Genomic DNA, 22,670 nt, shown 5'->3' with positions numbered 1-22,670 from the left:
TGTCCTTAATTGGCACTTCACCTAGACCAGGGATTTCTTTGAACCAGAGCTCTCATCGCAGCTATTCCACACAAGAGTCCAAGTAGCACAAATCTTAGTCACAGGGTTATGTCATGGTATAAGACTAGAAGTAGATTATAGGTTCATAATGGCTGGAGTAGTTGGATAGGCTCAGTGTCTTCACCCTCTGTATATTGTTACTAACCCTCCCCCTGGCTTTTGCCCATCCTGGGCTGCATTCTGGCTTTGCCCCCTTGCAGGCCCATTTTTTCATGCTGATCTTTCACACAGCAGTTGAAAGAGGGAGGCAGCATAGCCTGCAATTCAGGTCTTCCAAAAATCTTGCTAAGGAAAGAAGGTCAAGACCTTACACCACACCTGAGACCTCCAATGCAAAAAAATTAAGCAGAAAAATCAAACTATTGCCACAAAAGTCCTATTATTCCATTGTAAAGAAGCAGCAAAAAGGAAATCCAAAATATTATGGCTTTGCTTCACAGCTCCCCCTTGGTGCATTCACCCCTGACTGTTGGGTGCCAGCCATGATGCTCGATAGAAGAGGTTACTCCACATCTACAGGCTCTACATACTGAAACCCTCAGCAAAGAGGTCAAGGGAGCTTGACCTGCCATCGCAACACTACATATAGTTCCTCTGTGACTAGATTTAGACACCTTGAAGGGATATTTCCATTCCTGCTGTCAGCACTAAAACCAGCACCTTTCCTCTGGTTGTCTCTATCTGTCATTTCTTTGAAAGACTGAAGTGAAAAGGGTGTCCTGCATCAGGAATACATTTGTACAAGCACATCTGGATGGAAAGAGACATCCTCAGCCTCAACACTGGAGAAATGTCAATTTGAACTGCACATGTCACCAAGCTGAAAGCAATCCACCAGGAGTCAGGAAAATCAAAACCTGAGGCCAAGGTCAAGATGATCTAGGCTTTGGCAACCTGAGGGAAACAGACAGGAGTCAGAAACCTGAGCTCTACTGCTGAATTGTTCTGTGACCTTGAGCAGATTACAGTTCAGCTCTGGGCTCTCCCAGCTGTACAATGGCTGCAATAATGAGGGAGGCAGCAGGGCCTGCCAGACCAATGAAATGGCTGGGAGTTGGGGTCCAAGGCTCTTAAATGTGACTCTGCTATGGATGCTCTGTTTAACCTTAGACAATGCACTTGAGTTCTCTGCCTCAGTTGCCTCCATTTTAATATTAAAATCAGTTTTACTGACTTGTGTGTGTTGGGAAGATTCCACAGTTAACATTCTTGACAGTACTGCTCCCTCATGGAATAAAGGAGGCACAGGCTCTGCCTCCAGCAATGCATGATGGTGGTACAAAAGATGTCATTAATTCTGCAATGCTTGATAGTGCTGCAGTAAATGGTGCCCAGTGCTGGCTGCCTTTCCCTTCTCCCCAACCCCATTCAGATTTAGTTTTCTTCCTCCTTGTGTTTTTTTTTCCCCTTCCTCCTCCCAGTCCTTTCCTTTTTTGTGTCCTTATGACAAGGTATTTAGCAGAATTTTCAGATGTGTTGGAATCTGACAGGCCATGTTGTGAGCACTACTGCAATGGTTTCAAACATGTGACCTCTGAGCAATCAGCCATACACCTTAGTGCCCATGCCACCCCAGCCTCTCTTTCCTTCAGTAACAAAACAAGACATGCAGCTGCTCTCTGATGAGGGCTAAGGTCTCTAGTGATCTTTCCCAGTCCAATCTATCCTGCAGCTGGGAAGCATGATGACTGTGCACCTGAGCTGGCTCTAATTTCACCGATGCTGTGATATCAATAGCAGTGAAGACATAGCCTCAGAGGCTCCCATGTGGGCTGTACAAGCCTGCCCTGGACCGTGTGCCCTTACAGGGATGGCTAGTCTGTGGTAAACTACCTATTGGTAACCTAGCTAGGTTTAATCTAGTTTAAGTAAATTTATGTATGTGGTGAACCCATCTAGGAGTACAGTGCAGGCACAGTCTAAGCAGAGCTTCTAACCTCCCAACAATTATATTCTGATTAAAATAATGGGTGAGCTGTCAAAAAAATAAAGGCTGAGATTTGGGGAGGGATATAGAATGCCAATTAATTTGGGTGCCCAAATCCCTTAGGCAGCTTTGAAAATCTCAGGAATTTACATTAGAGATCTCAGGAACACATCATTCCACTATGTCACAGTGGAAAAGGTATGGTATCAAGGTGACACCTGCAGGTGAAAAGGCTGGGATCGACTGGAAGGAGGTTCACCACTGTCCTCATATCAGAAGGGGGAAGCAGCAGACATAACTCAGTATTAGTCATTCCCCATCAGCAATCCATTACCATGGAATACTAGCAGTTGAAACTGGGAGAGTTTGTTTTGACCAGTGGTTACCATCCTGAAAAACCAGGAGAGTTCACACCAAGGTCAAAGAATGCTCTGAAAGATTCACAGCCCATGCCAGCATGAATTCATTCAATTTTATTGACAGTAGAAAGTCAGGACATTATCTTGGTTTCCTCTGATTAGAATAACTGGGGGTCTCAGGTCTTGTGAGAGGGTTTCTAGCCAGGCCATGTAGAGAGAGCTGGGATATCGACCCTTCCTGGCTATGGGCAAGGCTCTGGAAAAGAGAAGAAAAATGAGAGAGATAAGCTGAAAGATTAAAGAAGGGAAGGAGCAGGGGGAAAACCTAACAACATTGCATCTAATTTTTGCCCTGGATCATCATTTGTCCCTCTTTGCAGAGGGTACATGCATTCACAGGTAACAAGAAAAGCAGACACCCCAACATTTTTAAAAGAACACTAGAGAACACTATGAAGTTTCCAAATTCAAGCACTCAAAAGACAGAAGATGCTAGAATGAAGCTGGGTTGTGTGTAGCTTTGACCTATTCTGCTCCATACCTTCCTAGTTCTGTCTCTTCCCTCCCTTGTCTCTTTTTCTCAGTCTTTTCTTCCGGCTGTCCAGCATTCTCTCTCTCTCTCAAAGCACCTCTCCAGTGCAGCTCCCTTTTCCTAATCCCTGCTTTTTTTGTCCCCTGGTTTTTATTTGGTCTCCCTCTATATTTACATCAGACAGCTGCTAATCCAGGTTGTTACCAGTAGGTAGTAATAAACTGTGCTACTTTATTGCAGCAGACTGCCATTTGCTTTGTAGCAGGAGAGCACAGGCAATTTGGACCTGCCCACATTCTCCTGCTACCCTGGACAGGGGCTTCTAGGGCTTGAGGGGCTTGGTCATGTGCACCGCATGAATTCCTATGCAGAATCAGGCCCAGCTTTCCTCACTTCCAAAGATGCACCCCCAGCAATCTCTGGGGGTTGTCTCTGGAAAAAGAGTCAGGGTTCCCCTCTTCCGGAGACTCACCCCAGAGATTGCCAGGGGAGCATCTCTGGAAGTGGGGAAAGCTAGGACACTTTGGTGTGGTCCCAGGGCTGGGGCCACCCGTCAGCTGATTGGGAACCCCAGAGATTGCCAGGGACACATCTCTGGAAGTGGGGAACATGTTGCCTGTTGTTCTGCAGCATCAATGGATAAGATAATGGGCAGTCCTTAGCCACTCTGCAGGGAAGAGTGGCTGCACTTGACCTTTATACACACACCTGAAGATAGGAGCTTGTAATGGACATTGAGTGGCAAGCTTAAAATGAATCTGTGGTTCCACATGTGGCCGCGAGGTGGCACAAAAATATAAGCTGTGGGGAGGGTTTCATGCTGTCAGATGAGAGCTCTAAAAATCAGTGCACCAAAAATCAAAAGGAAGTTCCCTGAAGGCAGGAGAGTCTGCTCACTGCTTGGATACCAGCAGCTCTGAGCATCCTGGGTCAGACTCAGGACTACTGATGCCTGGAGTACTGGAAAAGTGGTTTCAGTGAAAGACTGCCTGAGCGACCACTGACGCAGGTGCCTGCTTGTTTCTTGATGGCCCTGGAAATGCATCTTCCAACACTGCACTTGGCAGACATTATGGGCCAGATTCTCATTATGGGCCAACTCCCAGCCCTTTTGCATCACTTCAGAGGTGAAACAAGAACCAGAGTGGGCACCCTTCCCCATCTGGGAGTTCTTTTAGCATGTGGCAATCCTCTGGCAAAGCCTGGAATAGTTTGCTCCTACACAGTCCCCTCACACCACCCTGGCAGGAGTTATGCAACTGATGTGCATGTTAAAAATCATAGTTATCTGCATGACTGTAGATACTGAAGAGAAAGTAGGACCCTGTGTATGGTGCTACATTGTACACAGTTGGTACATGTTGATGCAATCTTGAATGTACATGTCACCTATTCCCAACTGGAAGTTGGCTCCTTATTAACCATTACGAACTGGGATAGTTCAGAGCAGCCTCGAGGCTACTCTAAAATTCTGCTAGAACTGCGGTCATGTGGAGCCAGCCTAATAACCAAGGAGCTGGTCTTGATTGTCTCTCCTCCCCTCTGGGAACAACAGAATATCTGGCCCTCTACTTGCCAATTATACTGCTAGTTAAGCTATTTGATAACCTGTTAGATAAGCCAGTTTGCACAATTAGGCTTGGCTCCAGACTACTGTTTTTATCTTTTAATGTACAAAAATATCTAAAGTTTATGGCAATATGCTACATCAATGGTCCTGTGACCTATATCTTATACCAGCATCATTATATCATTCTAGAATACCGTGGTATTTTTGTAAAGGATCCTCTGGGGAGACTTCAGGGAAAGGGGGTACCTTTTATAGAAGACAAATTAGTGTCCAGGTAGTAGACACTATGTGGAAAGGAAAACACTAAAGGGACTATTTCCTTTGGAAAATATCTCAGAAGAGAAAGAAACTATATAAAAAACGACTTTCTTCAGAGGATCATATTCAAGTCAGATTCAATATGGCTCCAGGGAATCTTGCTGCTCAATTTTTGGGACTACTGTTACTTACATGGCTATGAGAGCTGCATCCTGGGACTAATCCAGCAAGATCTCATTGAGTCTCACTTGGCAAAGAGACTAAGGAGCAAAGAGGAAGAATTTATAACAGCACAAAATTACTCCAGCCAGGTTCACCTGGACTGTACATGCACTTTCCTCCCATGCAGATCCAATGCAACACCCTGAGAAATCAGTGGGAGCCATTCTGTTGATTTCTGTGGGTTTGGAATCAGGCCCCTGGGATACATAGCAGATCTGTAGCAGTTTGCCAAAAGATGGGAAGATCTTTGAAATTTAGAACTATCCTACAGTTATTCAGCTACAGGTGAGCAGCAATCTTATCTTGGTTATGCTTGTTGGTAGAGATGCCAAAGTACCTGCCAGTACTGATGCTGCCTCACATCAGCCCACCTCTTCTTCTGAATGTCTTTCTCCAGCTGAACATACCACCTTCTTTTATCCCTGTTGACAGTTCTTTCAATCCCTTTCGGTCCTTACCTTACCATTTCACCTATTGAATCAGCAGACTGAAACATATTTGTAGCCTATTCTGCTATTCATAGCAATACTGTTTGTAAAAGTCTTTGTAAAAGTCTGTGTTGAAGAATGGCAGCACTTCTGTGGACATCAGTGCATCCAGGCATGAGCCCTGGTGGCCCCCAGGTCACACAGGGCCCATTAGGACCACAAGGATTTGAACCTAGAGAATCTGAGCCAGCAGGCAGAGGCTAAGTCCTCAGCACCACCAGGCAGCAGGTCAGACACTAGCCCCAGCCCAGCCTGGTCCCTCCCATGAGGACACTGGTGAGGAACAAGGCAACCAGGGGGAAACTATAGGAACTGCAAGTTCCTGACTGAGGGGCTATAAAACACCTCCTATTTCCTGTGGGACTTGTCCCAGAAATATCACTCATGTGTGCTTCCTGGACCTCTGACTTGCTCCTGCCTGACTCTTGCCTCACTGCTGCCTTGTTCCTTTTTCATTCTGCCTGATTCCAGCCTTGCCACAGTCCCTGCCCCTGCCTTGTTTGGACCCCCCCCAGCTCCGATCTACCACCTGCCCTGAACATGGTACCACCTTAGCCCTTGGCCAGATGACTTGGACTACAAGAGATACCTAGTGTGACCCCAGCCTGCTTCCGGTAACTCACTAAGTGACTGCCTGGGGTCCGCTCCTTGAGATGATGAAACCTATTGACTTCTAGTCCTTTCTGTAGGAAGGGAGCATGTTCAGTGACTTACAGGCACTGTTAAGCATCTAGCAGGACCAGAACTGCACAGATTTCCTGAAAGCAAGGAGATTTTCCTGCTTACACCATGTTACCATGGTCCTTCTCACTGCACAGTCCTCCAGTGGGACTCAATTAAGGGCTCACATTGATTGATTACAAGTCTGTTCCCCATAAACAGTGTGAAGGCACAGCTTCTACAGCACAAGCAGGGTGCAAGCGTCACAGAGGGAAATGGTGAAGATGCTATGGGAAAATTCCCTGAGTCAGGGTGTGGCTCTCTCCTACAGGATTGATGAACATGAGAGGGGATTGGCAGCTCTGTTGATTCTGGTCTGATTGCAGTCCCTGAAAATAAGAGCTCATCACTGCTGACTGATGCCTATGGTGATATCACACCCATTTCCCCTTGGCCTTCCTCATAGCCTCCCTAGGAGATAGAAATCATGCAGGAGGTTGAGAGTTTTCTGTACAAGGATTCCCAAGCATTTGAGTGCCCCAGGCTGGGGAAAGCAGTTGCAGTAGGAGCAGTGGCTGGGATGTTCCTACTTTCACTCTGTTCTTAACCTCCTCGTCAGAAATCTTCCAAGGGCAGTCCTGCCTCATGTCATTCACTGCCACCTCATCTTTAAAACCATCATTGAGCCTGAAAGGGGCAATCAGCTCCTCAAATCTCCGGATGCTGCAAAGAGGCAAATGGCATCATGGGACTGGAGCTTGCTTTTGGTTCAACACACACAGTGATGCCACAAATGCACACGCCCCTGTCACACCTCGACAGTGAAATAGAACACGGAAGGGCAATGACATACTCTTCAGGGTGTGGCTTCTGATTGATGTCTGGCAGGATGTGCATCTCATGGAACCCAAGTCGGAATTTGGTCAACAGAAAGATGATTCTGGAAGGCAAAAAAAAGATACCTTAATTTTAATGTGGTCTTCTTATTCTTCCTCCTTATTTACTGACGGCTTCTGAAACTTTCTCAGTCATCCAAAAATCTACTAAGAGTCAAGGGGTGCAGTGAGGCCTCAGCAGGGACTCAGGGAATCTGAGATCTACTCCCAGTTCTGCCACTGCTGGTCCACTGGTGATCTTGGACAAATTATTTCACTTCTCAGTGCCTCCTTTCCACATCTGAAAGCTAAAGATAATGATACTGGTCCCCTCTGTAAAGCCCTTAGAGATCTTCTGATAAGAAGGGCTGCATAAGAGCTTGGCATTACTATCACAAATAGCTTTCAACATCTTACAGACCCAGCCTGTAAACACTGGGCCTAGCATCTACTACTCTTTTCTGTTCAGTGGTCTATTGAAGTTCAGCCAAGAGACTTTTCCAGGTAGTGTTATTAAGGCCATGGTCAACACAATACATCAGAACACAAGGTTCCTTGGGTGAATTTGATATCTTTTATTAGCACCAGCTGATGATCTATGCTATATTACGTGCCAAAAATATCATTGTAAAAAAGGATTAAAGAAAAATAAAATCTTCTGAATTGCTTAAATTGAAGACAAGAGCATTTGGTCAACAGAAATATTTGTGTTTTAACTCTCCAAAGACTAAATTAAATTTGTAAAATAGCCCAACCCATGGGAAAGAGAGCAGGTTTTGTTTTCTATAGGCCTTGCCTGGACATGTCTGGAGTCTGCAAAAGTGCTTGCCATTTTGCAGGGCTCAGTTACTGCAGCATGGTATGGAAGAGATGTATAGATTGAGCTCTTCCTGGAGACTTGCCTTTTGTTTTTTCATTTGTTATGTCCCATTATCTAAAATGACAGCTGTTTAGGCTGAATACAAAGTGTAGATCCAAAATCCACTGAAATTGACAGGAAGACTCTTGCTGATATTATCAGACTATGGATCAGGCCATTTGTGGTTGGAAAAATCATAACAGAAGTGGTTTGATGACTGCACAAACAGGTTTGATGACTGCTCATTATAATACTTATGCCTTCCTCTCTTCATCCATCCTGTTGATATGCCCTCCAACAAACACCCGGATTTTGCACTTGCCCCACCGCTTCTTGTGACTGAGAAGATACAGAAGCAGGAGAGTCAGACCTGCCACAGGGGAGAGCACAGGGATTGTCACTTATGTCTGGATACTAAGCATGTATTTAGTATTCTAAATCTCAGAGATAGAGATGACCCTCAGTGCTCACCAGCCCCTTGTCTTGTCAATGAGAGGTTGCTCCTCATGGTACATTTTCTAGTGTATTCTCCATTCTAGCTCTGAAAGTCCCCAGCATGTCATTCTGTCTAATCTTCTTGTTTCAGTTATTCCCAGAAATGAAAGCAAAGCAGGTCCCCTTTCTTAAAAGAATTTCTCTCTCCCTTTTATGGAGTATCCCTTTGGATCCTGCTTCAGCCCTAATTTGTCCTGAAGGAGACTCTATAAACAGTCCAGAAAAATGAGAGAAAAGATCATTTAGCATTTAGGATACTACTCTAGGACTCTGAAATCCTGGATTCAATTCCTGGCTATGAACTTGGGCAAGACACTTGAGTTTGCTATGCCTTGGCTCACTTTCTATAAAATGGGGGTAATAGCTCTGACCTACTTCAGAGGCACATTTCAAGGCAGTCAGACACTATGGCAACAAGGGACATGTGTAAATAAACACTTTACAGAAAAGTGTTCTACTCAGAAATGTCTTTTTCCTCAGAAGATTCCTACTATGGGTCTATTAGAATAATGTTCCTTACTGCTAGAAGGCTAGTTCAGTGATGGGGCGGGGGGCTTTGGTTTTCCACAAAATGGGCACAGGGTAGGGTACAAGGCAGACAAACACTTGTCTAAGATTATTTAGACAAGGAAGATCCTGCCTTGAGCAGGGGGCTGGACCAGATGGCCGCCTGAGGTCCCTTCCAGACCTGCTTTTCTATGATTCTGTGATTCTAATTGGAGCTGAAGGGGTCAAAGGAGAGCTTGGTCTTCATGTCCAGCCAATTCTTTTGTGTGCCTGTTCAGACTGCTGGTAAAAGTGCCAATTAGTACCAGAGAAGTTTGATGAAGGGCACCCATCCAGGAAGAATTAGACCAAGACCAGCTTGGTTATTACTGCATGAATCAAACTTGGTTAAGCAATCCAGAAGGTTAAAATAAAGATCCCAAACTATCCAATGCCTCTGTGGCATGCCTCTAATCCATGCAGAGAAGGCTTCTCAATCTCAGCAGGGATAAGAACATAATCATTGAATCAGTTTGCTGCTGCATTTAGCAACTTTCTATTGGGCTACAATCATTTCAATGAGAGGGATGTCATTGTCTCCACTTAGGAAAGCTTCAGTTTGAAAGGAACAAGATCTGGTTCAGAGATGAGCTGGAACAGTTAGCAGCAAATCTGTTTTCAGTAGCACAGTTACTAATATGAGCAAGGAGAATGGAAGCCTTCTAGGTCTCAGGATGTTTTGGGGAACTGAGCACCAACTAACTGAACTACCATTTACTTGTGTTTATTTTGCAAAACATACTCTTACCCCTGGAACTTCAGAGACCTAAAGCTCTGAAAAATGCATCAGATTCAACCTTTACACAAAGTAAGCTTTTTCTCTGGTATCAACAACACTTCATTATGTTGCAACAGCCTATAATTAACTTACCATAGAGACATAACATGATCGGCATCAATGGACAATGTTCCTCAGTAATGAAGACTCCATTTGTGCCCGAAGACTAAGAAGCTGCATGTCTAAAATCATCAGTTACAAATGAATGCATTTCCAAATAGTATTATTCCTCAGCATCACTTGCTACAAAATCAGTCACACCATGTCGGGTGAATGAAAACCATGAAGCCAGAGCAGCCATGGTACATGGCATGTGTCCCAGGCCCTGTGCAGGGAGCCAGTCTGGTGTGAACCACATGCCATGTGGGCGTCAACTCCAGTCCCAGGGGCAGCACTGGGTGTTGGATGGTGGGGTTCTGGGGCCCAGCTCCAGCCTACAAGCCATATATTTGACATCCTAGCTTAAAAGAAAACCCATGCAGGCAGGCTGATTTGAACCACTTAACTGTGAAGGTTAATGCCATGTAACAGTTAATGAAGAGCAGGAGGTGAGAAGTCACATGCTCAGTCAAAGTGCTGAAAGAAATTTCAGGAGGCAGTAGGAATCTGGCCATTGCCGGTCAAAGGTCTGCATGGAAGTCAGGAACAGCAATAGAAACCATGCTCTTCATCTGCAAAGCTGATTCAGTTTGACTTACTGAATCATCCGTCCAACTAAAGGGCTAGTGTGCACATCCCAAACTGACTGGCCTCAAGACTAAGCATCTAAACATATCCCCCTGGGAGACTTTTGTGTAATTCCTGCTTCAGGTGTAGCTGCAATAGACACTAAACCTGCAGGTGTAGCTGCAACAGACACTTCCTGTGAGCCTGCATCAGTCTGGAAATATTAAGCCCTTCCTTCATTCTCATTAAGCACACTCCATGCTTGAAGTCAAAGGCATCACTGGAAGGAAAGAAAGCAGGTTTAATACTGACCCAGTTGTATTGCATGGGATGACAGGAGATGCAAAGAAGCCATCCATTTCACTCAGTATCCTGACCATCTCACAGATAGTAGAAGAGCGGTCACAAGCAGAATGGAATAACTCTGACTGGGCAAAGACACCAGGCATCCATTACAAGGCCACAGGTTGGCTGTTTCCTGTCTAAAATCAGGAAAAAGCTTCCTAGCCAGAGTGAAGCAGCTTTAAAAAAATCATAGGTAGCTACACAGCTGGAAAGGATGTGCACACATTTGTCAGAATTCACCTAACCAAATGCCTCCTGACAGGAATATGAAGGGTTTTTCAACTTGGACAAGTCACCTTTGAAGAAAAGTTGGCAAGTCAAAAAAACAACATGTGGAATTGGAGCTATTCTAATGCCTCATCCACACAAGACTGTTGAAGCAGCCATGGAACAGCTGTTGCTCTACCAGCTCCTGGAAGAACTATATACCCTGAGAGACCTCACAAGGGCTACAGACTGGGCCTTGTTATGTGCTGGATACTGGAAAAGTCTGTGTTTGTAGTAGTAGAACACATGAAAAAGACCCATTTTAAGGAGTGGTTAACACTTGCCTATGAAGTTACTATAGGTACAGCCTACCAAATTAGCCTGACCTCTGAGCTGTCCCAGTGAGGAATTCCCAGTAACCAGAATATCCAAATAAATGAATTGGCAGAATCTGTGACCAAGTGAATTATCCCCAGCACAAAGACTAGGTGACCAGCTTTTCCACTCCAGCCATGGAGCAACACCAGAACTAGTTTGGTCTCAGACTGCAAAGGCTCCCCCTGCCCTGGTGACTGTGCTTCCTCTCCACAAGGGAAGCATGTTCACAGCCTGTGGATCTCCACAAGCCATCATGGGCTTCCAGACACAGAATGCTTGAGGCAATGGAACTGCCCCGCTCCCACTGCACACTGGATCCTCTCTGTTGCTGGAGAGGATGGGCGGGATTAGGCAAGGCAGCAAGATAGATAGTGAAGGTCAGTGGGATTTGCTTATACCCAATACTATCATCAGATCCTAACTAAAGTAAAGTTAGAGCAAAATGTCACTGGCTTTCCCTTTTCTATAGGCCACTGTCAGGAAGACTGGTAGGATGTAGTCAATGTATAAATGTAACAATGGTGAGGGCAGCTGAGAGGTTCTGAACACCGATCAGAATGGTGATAGATGGAATCCCCAGTTTAACACATGCTAACAAAAACAATCACAATAAAGATTTGTCCTTGTGAGGAAGGGAAGGCCTGAGTGGCCCTTCCAGAGGTCACACTGCCTGAACAGTCTGTGTCAGAGCTAGTATTGCAAACCAGACCTCCAGTCCACATCTCCTGACTCCCAAGTCCTACGGTTCAACCTAAAACACATCCTTCCATGCCACACAGTGGAGTACTTAGTACTCCAGTCCCTGTCACAATGGACCAGCTACTGCAACAGCTTTACAAGGGCCCAGAATTCCACAGGTTAAGCTGGGAGCCAAGGGAAGCTGTTGGTGTCCACCCACCTGGCAGATTCATGGATGAAGTGAGCCACCTACTGATGAGTGGACTACATAGATACCACTGTATTTAGGGACCTATTTAATTTGTGGTTTTATGGATTTTGTGAAAGCCACAAAACCCAGGGTTGTCTGCAAAATCCATGAAATCAACAAAAAAAATGTTTAATAAAAATAAAATCCTGGCTCCTCAGTGGGAGCCAGCAGTCCTCGTTGCCAGAAGGGGAAGGTGCTGGCTGTCCCCTTGTCCTTCCTGCCCCCACCAGGGCCTCTCCGCCAATTAGTGCTGAGGGGCAGGGCTGCACAAAGGACAACCAGTAATCAACATGGAAGCCACCCCCTTGTCCCTAGAGCTTCTCTGCCAATCAGCACCAAGAAGTAGGGCCACATGAAGAGCAGCCAGCAATCGAGATGGTGACCACCCCCTCATCCCTCCTCTGCCTCAGCGCCTCTCAGCCAGTCAGTACCAAGGGGCAGGACCTCTCCACAAATTAGCACCAAAGGGTGGGACCACTGCAAAATGACCAGGGAATTAGAATTTTATGCCACTATCAACCCACCAAAATTGGTAAGTATCCCCATGATTATTTTAGGTAGACCCCTGAACATGCTGTTTTCTGAGCATTGCCAAACAGAATGCCTTTAAGCAAATAAAGCAGGCAGCATTACAATCAACTTACTGCAAGATTCCAACGTAGCCCTCCACAAACTGAGGGTGAGCTGTCTGCCAGTTCTTCTTGTACCCCAACACTAAGACATTGGGCTTCATCTTCCCAAGACCAGAAGCCTAAGGTAATAGGTACTTTTCAATGTTAGCATTACTATATACACCTATGTGGAGAAAACTTACCTGAGGCAGGAGAAAGGTGGTGGGATGCTGTGCCAGCAACTGGCAGCAGCGAAAGTAAAACCGCAGTGGTGGGAGCCACCACGGTCCAAGATCAAAGGGAAAACCCGCAGTGGAGCTGGGAGAAGCCGGGGAGAAGTCTTTTGTAAAAGCATGCCAAGGGCGATTGGCCAGGTGGCCACCGGGATAAAAGGCCCAGCAGGAAGGAAGCCGGGGAGACCGAAAGTGGTGTCCCCAACCAGCTTGGAGAGGACCAAGACTCCTGCGGCGAAGAAGACATGGTGGTGCCCCAGAGGGGGAACCACAGAAGGCAAGTCAAGCCAGGGAGGGCCCAACGAGTCACCTACGAGGCCGGCATGGGTGAAGGCTGGCAACAGCGGTGACTGGGACACCAGAGGAGACAATGAAGACATAGTCTCCGTACCCCCAGGGGTCCACGGACCACAGGTTGAAAACTACTGCACTAAACTATACTTTCATCAGCTTTGAGTAAGGGGTTTAGCAAGCATCACATCATACCAGGCATAGCACCAGGAAGCATTGATCCTCAGAGACACCCTTCTGGGTCATCTCTCTTCCCTGGCTTACTCCTTGCTCCAGGGTAGGTGATCCTGGCTGGCAGCTTATGTCAGCAGCAAATTCTTCACTCTTCTACATTGTGTTGACCAATGGATAAAGGAAAGTGGAGTCAAAGATCCACCTGTGTGGCACCCAGCAGCTTCAGGGGTGGAGCGGATAGGTGCACAGCCCTAGGTGCAGGTAGCTGGTGTTCAGATGCTAGGGGAGTTTTCATTTCCCTTGAGTCCTTGGGTGGGGGTATGCTACAACTCACAAGCCATCCCTGAGCCAATATCACCCGCACCAACAGAACTGATCTGACCTTAATTAAAAGTTTGGAGAACCCCTATGAGAAGCATGAAAGGATTCCTTGATACAATATTAACAGCAGGTGGCAACAGTCCCTTGGTGGTTTGCTACACAGTTTATAGCTTTACCTGCATAAGTATTTGGACCCCGCTTCTCAAGTTCTCAGCTACCACATCTGTATAGAAAGCCTTGAACTTTCCCTTGATTAGCCATCTTGTATGGCCGCCAGAGTTGAGCCTGGATTCCAGCATCTTCTGCTAGCATGGTCCCTTTAATTGAATAGGAGCAAAGGACACAAGACTAATCTTAAGAATCAGGGGGTGTGTGTGTCATGCAGCCCCTTTTTGGCTGGTGTTTTTAAGTTTATCATTACAAAGTTTTGCAGCTTTGCACTCCGGAGTTCAATTTCTAAGAGTCTCTTCAATCGTACAAGAGACCCAGACTGAGCTTCTAGATGTACAGAAAATTCCCATCAAGCAAACATCCCATTAGTCCTCACTGCAATGAAGAGTACTTAGAATTTGGTGAATCGCGTGTTCCCAGCACCACGCACACTTAGGGCCAGATTGTATTCCTCCTGGTAGGTATCTAAGTGGGCCTAAGCACCCAAGTTCAATTTTATTCCACACTGTTCCAGTCCTGAAAAATCCACTTGTAGGTATTTTTGTAAACTTCCATTGTCTTACCCTTAAGACTGATTCACAGAAAAGCAGCAAGGAGGAAGAGCCACCCACCTTTTGCATTAACTGTTTTGTGGGGACTTGAGCACAGCAGAAGAGTTATACTTATAGCACCTAAGTTCCTTTATGTGCCTAATTGCCTAACGGTCTGAACAAAATCTGATCCCTTGTGATTCCTCAGGCCTACAGATACCTATCAGACTTATGTGTTTATACTTATGTATATACACACACACACACACACACACACAAGGGTGATAGGTATCTGCAGGCCTGTGGAGCCACAAGGGGTCGGATGTATATAAAAAGGTGAAAATAGTTGTGAAACCAAAGAGGGTCACACAGGGCCAACCTCTGAAGTCCTGACTCAGGGTCTGACTTAGATTCCCTCTGTGAAGTCAATGGCAAAATATCCTCTGCCTTTAATGGTAATGAGAGTCAATCCTTCCTCAGCCAAAGTCTCACTGAAGCCAGGGAAGCTTTTGCTGACAAGGGACTTGGGTAGAAATTGAGAGGAACAGCCAGGATTTGGTCCATAACGTGTACTTTCTTGGTTCTTCTTAGAGACAGAGTTGTATGTGCACAACCTCAGATTCATGTATTGATCTATCTTTGCAAATCCCAGCCTAAGGGATTCACTCAAAGCTGCCCTGAGTCAAAAATTTGACCACAGATGCCCAGCCAGGTGTCTTTACCACAAGATGCTCCTTAACTATACAGAGGATTGATTATACTCCCATTGATCAGAATCAATGTGACCAACTGTCAGTCTGTTTCGCCTCAGGCAAAAAAGAATACATCTGCCCCAGACATTTGATCCAGAAGAGATAAAGTCACTAGAACACATCGTTGTCCTATGATCAGTGTCCCCTCTTTTTAAAAGCAATGTTTGATCTTCACATGGCAGTTAATCTGCAGCAGGAAGCCATTAGCCCATAACAACATTCTTGCCTCTTATCTATCATGCTTAATTAGTTGAGCTATATCCAACCTAAACAGCATTACCTTTATTTTGCCATTTCATGATGCATAAAAAAATACTGTTAACTCACTGGTACATGAGAAAGAACCAGGCTTTTCTATTTTCCTCTGAATTGTCTCTAGACCATCCATCACCTTAATTGTGAATTTATTCCCTGGCTTCTTTACAAAGTTGTTAGCATACTTCATGGAGCTGTCTGATCTTCCCCTCCCACTAATTAAACAATTTTCTGCTTAAAGAAAACTTTATGGCTTTGAACAATCAAGCTGGTTATGCTGGGAATGTTTTGTCAAAGGGAAGGGTCTGGTATCTTTCCCTGACTGTTATGCCTCTGGGTTACTCAGACTTCTTCAAGAAGTATGTTCCACACCTGAACCTTCTCATGTGTCAATGCTTTTTTTCAGTTGCATCCTCATAAAGGGATGCAGCTGTGTAGGTGCCAGAGCACTCAGCTGTGGTAGCAGAACTTCATTTTCGGTGTCCCAACTTACTAAACTTCAGTGGAACAAATCCTGAAATACCCATGCAGGGAGGCTCAAACTAAAGCAACACTTTAGCCCTGGGGCTTTCAACTCATCTGGGATCCCAGGCCAGATCCTGACTGTGGGGCTCTGCGTGGGCTGGATCCAACCCAGGGCACAGTGGTGGATCCAACCCATGGTGGCAGTGGTGTGGGGTCCAGGACAGGAGGAGTTCAGGGTCCAGCAGGGGCTGGAGTGGGGGTAGTGCAGGGTCTTGTAGAGGCAGGGGTAGGGGAGGATCTGGCAGCAGTGCAGGAAGTAAAAGCATGCTGCAGGTCCAGCAGTGGCAAGGGCTACAGGAGCGTAGGATACAGCAGCAGTAGGCCAAGATTGCTGCCAATGTCTATGCCCAATAGGGCCAAAGGACCCAATTTCTGGTGCCCTCCAGTAGCCCAGTGGGTTGGATAGGGAGGCTCTTTGGGCTATGTGTTTGATATCTCTGCTTTAGCCACCAGTGAGTTTTGAACCCAGGACTTTCAGAGTAAACTCCATGATAACAGTGCACTCTTTTAACCACAAACAATATAAGACTCGTGTATCTTTATTAGAGGGAAACAAATGGTTGTTGTTTCCCCCAATTGTAGCAGAATGCACTGTAAAATTTGCCCCAGACTGTCTTTCAGGGAACATAACATATTTATTTCCCTTTGCCCCGGCTGCCAAGTACTGAGGGTTGGAATAGCTGTGTCCAGCCCCACCTACCACTGTGGCAAATGCTGCCTTTACTGGGGAGACAAATAGCAGGTACTTCAAGAATAACTCACTATCAGCACGTTCCCACAAATCATCAAGCTGGGGTTTTTGGTGAATGTGCCCACAAAATCCATCAGGGCTGGACACAAGTTTGGAGGCACAGTTAGAACAAGACACTGAGATCTAAAGAGAAGGAAAAAAAAATGCTGGTATTTTACAATAGGAAGTCACTGCTGAGCTGGTAGGAATGCTGTCTGTAGGCCCTACACTGCTAAGAGTCTAGGCAGCATCTTTTAGCAAAGATGTAGAACTCTGCAGTTTGAGTCCTTCTCTACCAAACTACCAGATTCACCTCTGGTTGCAAACCAGACAGAACTCGGAAGAACAGGCCTCCTTGCAAGGTTTCCTGCACTGAGAGCTCTTCTTCCACTTCTGGCTGCAATCCAGAGACGCAGAAAGGAGTGAGAAGTTAAGCAAAGTTATTCAAGTCCAATAAAGTTTCATTTGGGGCTCCGTTTGCTGATTATTCCTTTGAAGGGCACAACAAGGACTCCTTCATATAAGCAAATACCACCTGTGCTTGGAGATGAGCTTAGTGCTCTCTCCCCATCAAACTGTACTCTGTTTTCTGGAGGGAAACAAGAGTAACACTTGCCTATAGTTCTTAACACGATCATCCACTTCACTGAGTCCCACCAAATAGTTCAAGGCCATGTTGTATGAACCTGCCTGTACAGATAAGCCCCAGTTCACTTCTGGAGAAGAAGCAGCATTTGGAACATATTAATCCATTTTAAAACAGTAAGAGGAAAGATGTTAGCCATGAGCTGTGTTCCCTGCATGTGCTGGTTGGTTACTATTTGGTTGTTCAGGAGACTTGGGTTGTCACACACAGTTTTGTTATTATGGTTCACTCCAAAGAGAAAAGCTGCATATGCCTCAGCTTGTTTAACTGTCTATGTGATGCAAAGTAGAGGGTCTCAGTTCAATTGGCACTGCTCATGTCCACATTATAAAACCCCCTCTCCCACCCAACACCTTGTGGGCAGACCCAGCAGAGAGAGGCCAAGACACTAGATGTGAGGCAGGTTGACAGGACACAACATGGCAGAAATTTGACCTGCTCAGTCCTCTGAGTTCTTAATCTGCCTTTTTCACCAGCGCTGTCATTTAGTTAAGTACGAGGAGACCAATTATACACCAGGCTTTTTGTAGAGCACATACCCCAATAAGAAGACAACAATGCCAATAGCTATCAGAGCTGCCCACCAGGTCAGGAGAAACACGATCACGACACATGACAGCACCAAAAAGAGCAGCCCATTGGCTATAATACCTAAATGATGGTTTCCATCCTGTGTGGACAAGACACAAACATATGACTCTCACTTCTGACACCAAATTCTTAACTCAAACATGAGAGAAAAAAAGAGGAGTCCTGCAGCCTTGGAGGAGAGGGTACAGGGCATCCTGTTTATGTGAGATATTCATAGGACCCCCATCACATAAGTAGCCAAGCACCTCACACTCTTGAATATGTTTATCCTTATGCTACCCCTGTTAGTGCAGTTCTTTTGTCCTCCTTGTACAAGTGGACTGAAACTAAATGACTTGCACAGTGTCACACAGGAAGTCCCTGGCAGATCAGGGAATCAGACCCCAATCTTCCAAATCTAGGCTAGTACCCATAGCAATGGGCTCTTCTTTCTCTGCAAACATAGGGTACAAGGGCAGGAAGAGAGAGAACTTTATAAGATTCAGGACAGGAAATTACTATTGCACCCAACCATCATCGCCCAAGATCATCTGGTGTTAGACCTGAAGATACCCCCATTGCCTAATCATCAAGGATCCTCCAAGCCCATCACTAATGTCTTCTTACCCAGTTCTCACACTCTCTTCTTCTGCAAAGAGTTATCACCCACCCTTCTAAAACTGAGACACCTGAAATTACCTCAAGAACAACAAGATGGGTGCAGTGACTGACACCCCCACCTGGTAGCAGACACTCACCTGGTGAGTTGGTAATGGAAGCGTGGAAGCAGCTGAAATTGATGACAGCATATGAGCAGAGGAAGAAGTTGGAGATGATTGGGGCAATAGTGTTCAGTTCAGCTGCAGGATTCAGAAACATGGGCAGATCATTAGCGTCTACCATCCCCTGGACAGCACAAGTCTTCAAGAATGGGAAATAGGTGAAAAACAAGAAATCAGAGTTCTGGCTGATTGTTCCTTCAGTCAGAAATATTTCCAAGCTTCCAACCCCCTCCTTGCTTATTTATGTGTTTGGAAGGACATTTCCCCTTGACACACACTACAAATCATCAGCCCCTTTTGTCCAGACCAAACTTCATTTAGAAAACAGCCCTAGTTTACTCCTTCTCTGTGTCCTATTGATCTCACTTCCATATGGTGGGAAGGACATTGAGTGGCAAATTGGCAGCTCAAGTTTCAGTACCACGAGAGAAAGAGCCATTGGAAACCTTTTGCTGAGCTAACCCTATGATTTCCTGATGTTTGACATATCTGTGACCTTCAGAGAACAAGCACTGTGTGGGGTCCTAAGAGTTGGACCCCCAATCTGGGTCCAATTTCCCCTCACATTGGGGTAAATATGAAGGAAGACTCCACCAGACCAGCCAAGTTGTGTGAAACTGCTGGAAGTGAGGGCAGGAGAAAGCTATTCTTTGGTATCAGACTCTCTCTTACAACCTCTTGCTCACAGAACATGATCCTCCAGGCCATGTAAGAAAAAGCTTAAAAAATGCACTGATTCTGTTTGCAAAGAAATAACCACCTGGCACCAGGTTGATTACTAATCATTCTGTAATGATAAATAGAGGATTACCTTGTGGAAACTGGCACCCTATGGAATCAGAGGTGCTTGCCAATAAGAATTAATCCCAAGGCAATAATGTAGGTCAACATGTAACCTCTGATTGGCTCATTGTTCTTGCCATAGCCCTTCTCAAAGAAGCCTATGAGAGGGTATAGTTGGCCCTTGCACAGGCACTGTGGAGAGAAATGTATGTTGTCCACAGCTGAGGGCACTGTGGGCTAAGTAGCACCACACAGGACAGGGATTCAGGTTACCTGACTCTATTCTATGTTATCTGTAATCAAGAAGCACTGTAGGCTAATGGTTACAGTGAGGAGTTGGGCTAATGTTAGAAAACTCACAGACTGGCAATCAGGATGCTACTGGCTGAGCATATAACCTGGGACTTCCATAGACTTACTCTAGAATTACATGAGTATAAGCAGAATTTGACCACCAACTTAGTGAGGTGCCCACATCTCATTCAGTTTGGAAAAACTAACTAGTAACTCTGGCTTGCCTTCCAAGTTGGGAGGACAGGGCACAGCTACCATGGATAGCACTGAGGGAGGGCATGTCTCCCTAATTGTCATCGTTAATAAACGCGCAAATGTAATGGGCCAAATTCTGCCTTATGTGCAGTCCCCAGGATATGAAGAGTCTCATGAGGACAACTGAGTGGAGAAACTTGGTCCAGGAGGTTTACACAAATGAAAGCCAAGTCAAGGGGACAGCACGCAAAAATTAGCATTCTGTATGTTCCACAGCTCACAGGCTGGGAGCACAAGGGAATCAGGGAAGATACACCTCCAGGTACATAATATAGAAAGATCAGGGGTCAAAGGAATAGGACTGTAGAGCTGGTGACATCTAATGACATGCTGCAGGGCTAAGTGTGGTTATGATTGGCCAGTTATACAACTCACAGTGCTGACACTTGGTAGACATTTGGTCTATAATTATAGATACCAGTATTCTCCTAAATTGTCACTGACTTGTATTTATTTTAAACAACCAAGACAACAGAAAGCACTGGATGGTTTTTCTTAGTTCTCCCAGTATTTCCAAGTGCTGCAGACTAACCTGGAAGACTTTGGGCACTGAGACAAGGCAGGCCAGGGCCAACGAAAGGGTGACACTGAAGATCCCAGCTGTGATAAAAGGGGCAAACCCAGATACCATGCTCATACTCTTCAGAAAAAACAGGGCAAATCAAGCCCCTGCTGCATTACACTGGTTTATTTGTCCAGGTTCCTGCTCAAGAGGCACACAGACTCTGACAGCCACTAGTCAGAGCCCAGCTCTTATTTGTGTTACATCCCCAAAACCCTACCTTAAAGCATGAAGGATGAAAAGCCAAGCACTAAGAGGTAAGGAAATGCTACAATGGAGGGAGTCTGTGCAATCTTAATTCAGCCCCCTCTCTACATCCACTAAAATAGAGTCTTTAATTATGTCATACATCTTTTGCCTCCCACCTGCTTCATCCAGTTTGCAGGATCCTCAGGAGGAGAATCAGGGCTGTGAAGTGAATGTGACTGCTGACTGTAGGAGCCGTATCTCATTTTTTTCACCAGCCTGTCACTTGGTGAAGAGACATTAAACAGTATTTCACTCAGCTGTCCTACCAGCCTTAGAGGCCTACTGGCCAAGTGGGGTGTAACTAATACTAATACAGTATTTCTATTATTCAGGGCAAACATACAGATTTAGCTCACTGAAGTAAACCAACTAAGAAAGATTATATCCAGGCATGGACATCTTAGGAGTTCCTGAGCAAAGTAGCTGGACCAATTCAAATGTAGGAGACCATTTTGCTGAACTTACATTCTCAAGAGTGACAGTCACACTACCTGGTAACAATTGCTGAGTCCAAAGTGACAGCTTTGCTTCTGAGCACATTCAGTAAAGTTCCAGCCATAGCCACAAGCTAGTCCCACACAGTCTGGAGAATCAATGGGAATGGTGTCATTCACACTCCCAGAGGCATCACGTACTATGCAGGCACCTAGGACAGAACAGCTCTATTTCATTTCCCATCTATCTTTTCCAATGTGTTACATAATGCCTATGCATAAATGCCCCAATGCAATACTCACTCCTACTAACCAGTGCTCTTTATTGATCCCAAGTTACTGTTAGCTCCTAGAGCTAACTTGCATTAACATTTGGTTTACAAGAAACTTTTCCCTTTATGCCCACCCCACAGCATGTAGGCATCCACTCAGCACTAAATTAAGCTGCCAAAAGTCCTGTCCCAAGGAAAGCACATACTGGGACTACTGTCAAACCTAGGCTGAATTCTTTGGGGGCAGTCATTCTGTGGGTCATTCCAATGTCAGTAGCTGTGAGATTGGTCACCGCGTCCTAGATTGTTCAGCCCTTTGTTAGCAAGAACTTACTCACTCATGAACATAAGCATCGATTGTGGACTCCAAGCCCTAAATCTTCAATATTCAAATCAGGGAACAATTTTTACAGACAGCCTTTAATAAAGGGGCTTTGAGGGCCACTTAACAGTCCCCATGCCTTTGTAAGTCTTAGCACCATGTCTGTCACCAGTCACCATGGCCTCCTTAGCCATTCTCTAACACCCCATCACCAGCACTTACACAAGTCTTCATGCCGTCACACCTCTACCCTGAAACAGACTGGGTTGTTCAGACATAATGAAGATGTCTGATGCCCAGTGATTCCTGATACCTAATTACCCCATTTCTAACCAAAATGAAAGGAATTAACTGTAGACATTTAACAATATGTTACTTCCCTGCCACTCATATCTGGCACATTACTTACCAATTGTAGCAGAAATTGCCAGATAGGATATTGTAGTCCAGAATATAGTCATCAGAGTGCCTTTGGGAATGGCTACAGCAGGATCCTACCCAGAGGAATCACAGAATCAAACAACTGCTTCTAGGGGTAGCACAAAATCATCCTTAATATTTTCAGCTATGAGACAGCAAGAACAAAACCAAACCAAACCACCACACCTTCATGCAGATAGAATATTACTTTTGTGCTGAACCAAAAGGATTTTATTAAAGGAAGAAAATAACTCAGCAACTCCCTCTTTCCAAAGATGAGAGATTTGTTTCTGCATAGAATTTCCACCTGAGGGGAATAGTAGTTATTTCAGCAT

At 45.3% G+C, this 22,670-nt stretch overlaps 1 protein-coding gene across 1 annotated transcript in view; it reads right to left on the bottom strand.

Moving 5' to 3' along the window:
* Positions 1-2,460: 2,460 nt before the first annotated feature.
* Positions 2,461-22,670, bottom strand: part of SLC12A3 (solute carrier family 12 member 3) — a 33,488-nt gene continuing 13,278 nt past the window's right edge. Inside the window, 17 exon segments of the mRNA XM_059713292.1 lie at positions 2,461-2,602; positions 4,899-4,966; positions 6,667-6,799; positions 6,930-7,016; positions 8,069-8,210; positions 10,487-10,575; positions 12,798-12,904; positions 13,960-14,100; positions 16,779-16,890; positions 17,363-17,462; positions 17,909-18,003; positions 18,005-18,062; positions 18,721-18,822; positions 19,596-19,719; positions 20,609-20,716; positions 21,379-21,533; positions 22,325-22,409. Coding sequence (XP_059569275.1) covers positions 2,461-2,602; positions 4,899-4,966; positions 6,667-6,799; positions 6,930-7,016; positions 8,069-8,210; positions 10,487-10,575; positions 12,798-12,904; positions 13,960-14,100; positions 16,779-16,890; positions 17,363-17,462; positions 17,909-18,003; positions 18,005-18,062; positions 18,721-18,822; positions 19,596-19,719; positions 20,609-20,716; positions 21,379-21,533; positions 22,325-22,409 — 1,848 coding nt within the window.

The sequence above is a fragment of the Alligator mississippiensis genome, chromosome 10 (assembly GCF_030867095.1).
Source record: "Alligator mississippiensis isolate rAllMis1 chromosome 10, rAllMis1, whole genome shotgun sequence".
Classification (NCBI taxonomy): domain Eukaryota; kingdom Metazoa; phylum Chordata; order Crocodylia; family Alligatoridae; genus Alligator; species Alligator mississippiensis.
The sequence above is the reverse complement of the archived record's forward strand: the minus strand, read 5'-3'. Positions and strand labels throughout refer to the sequence as shown.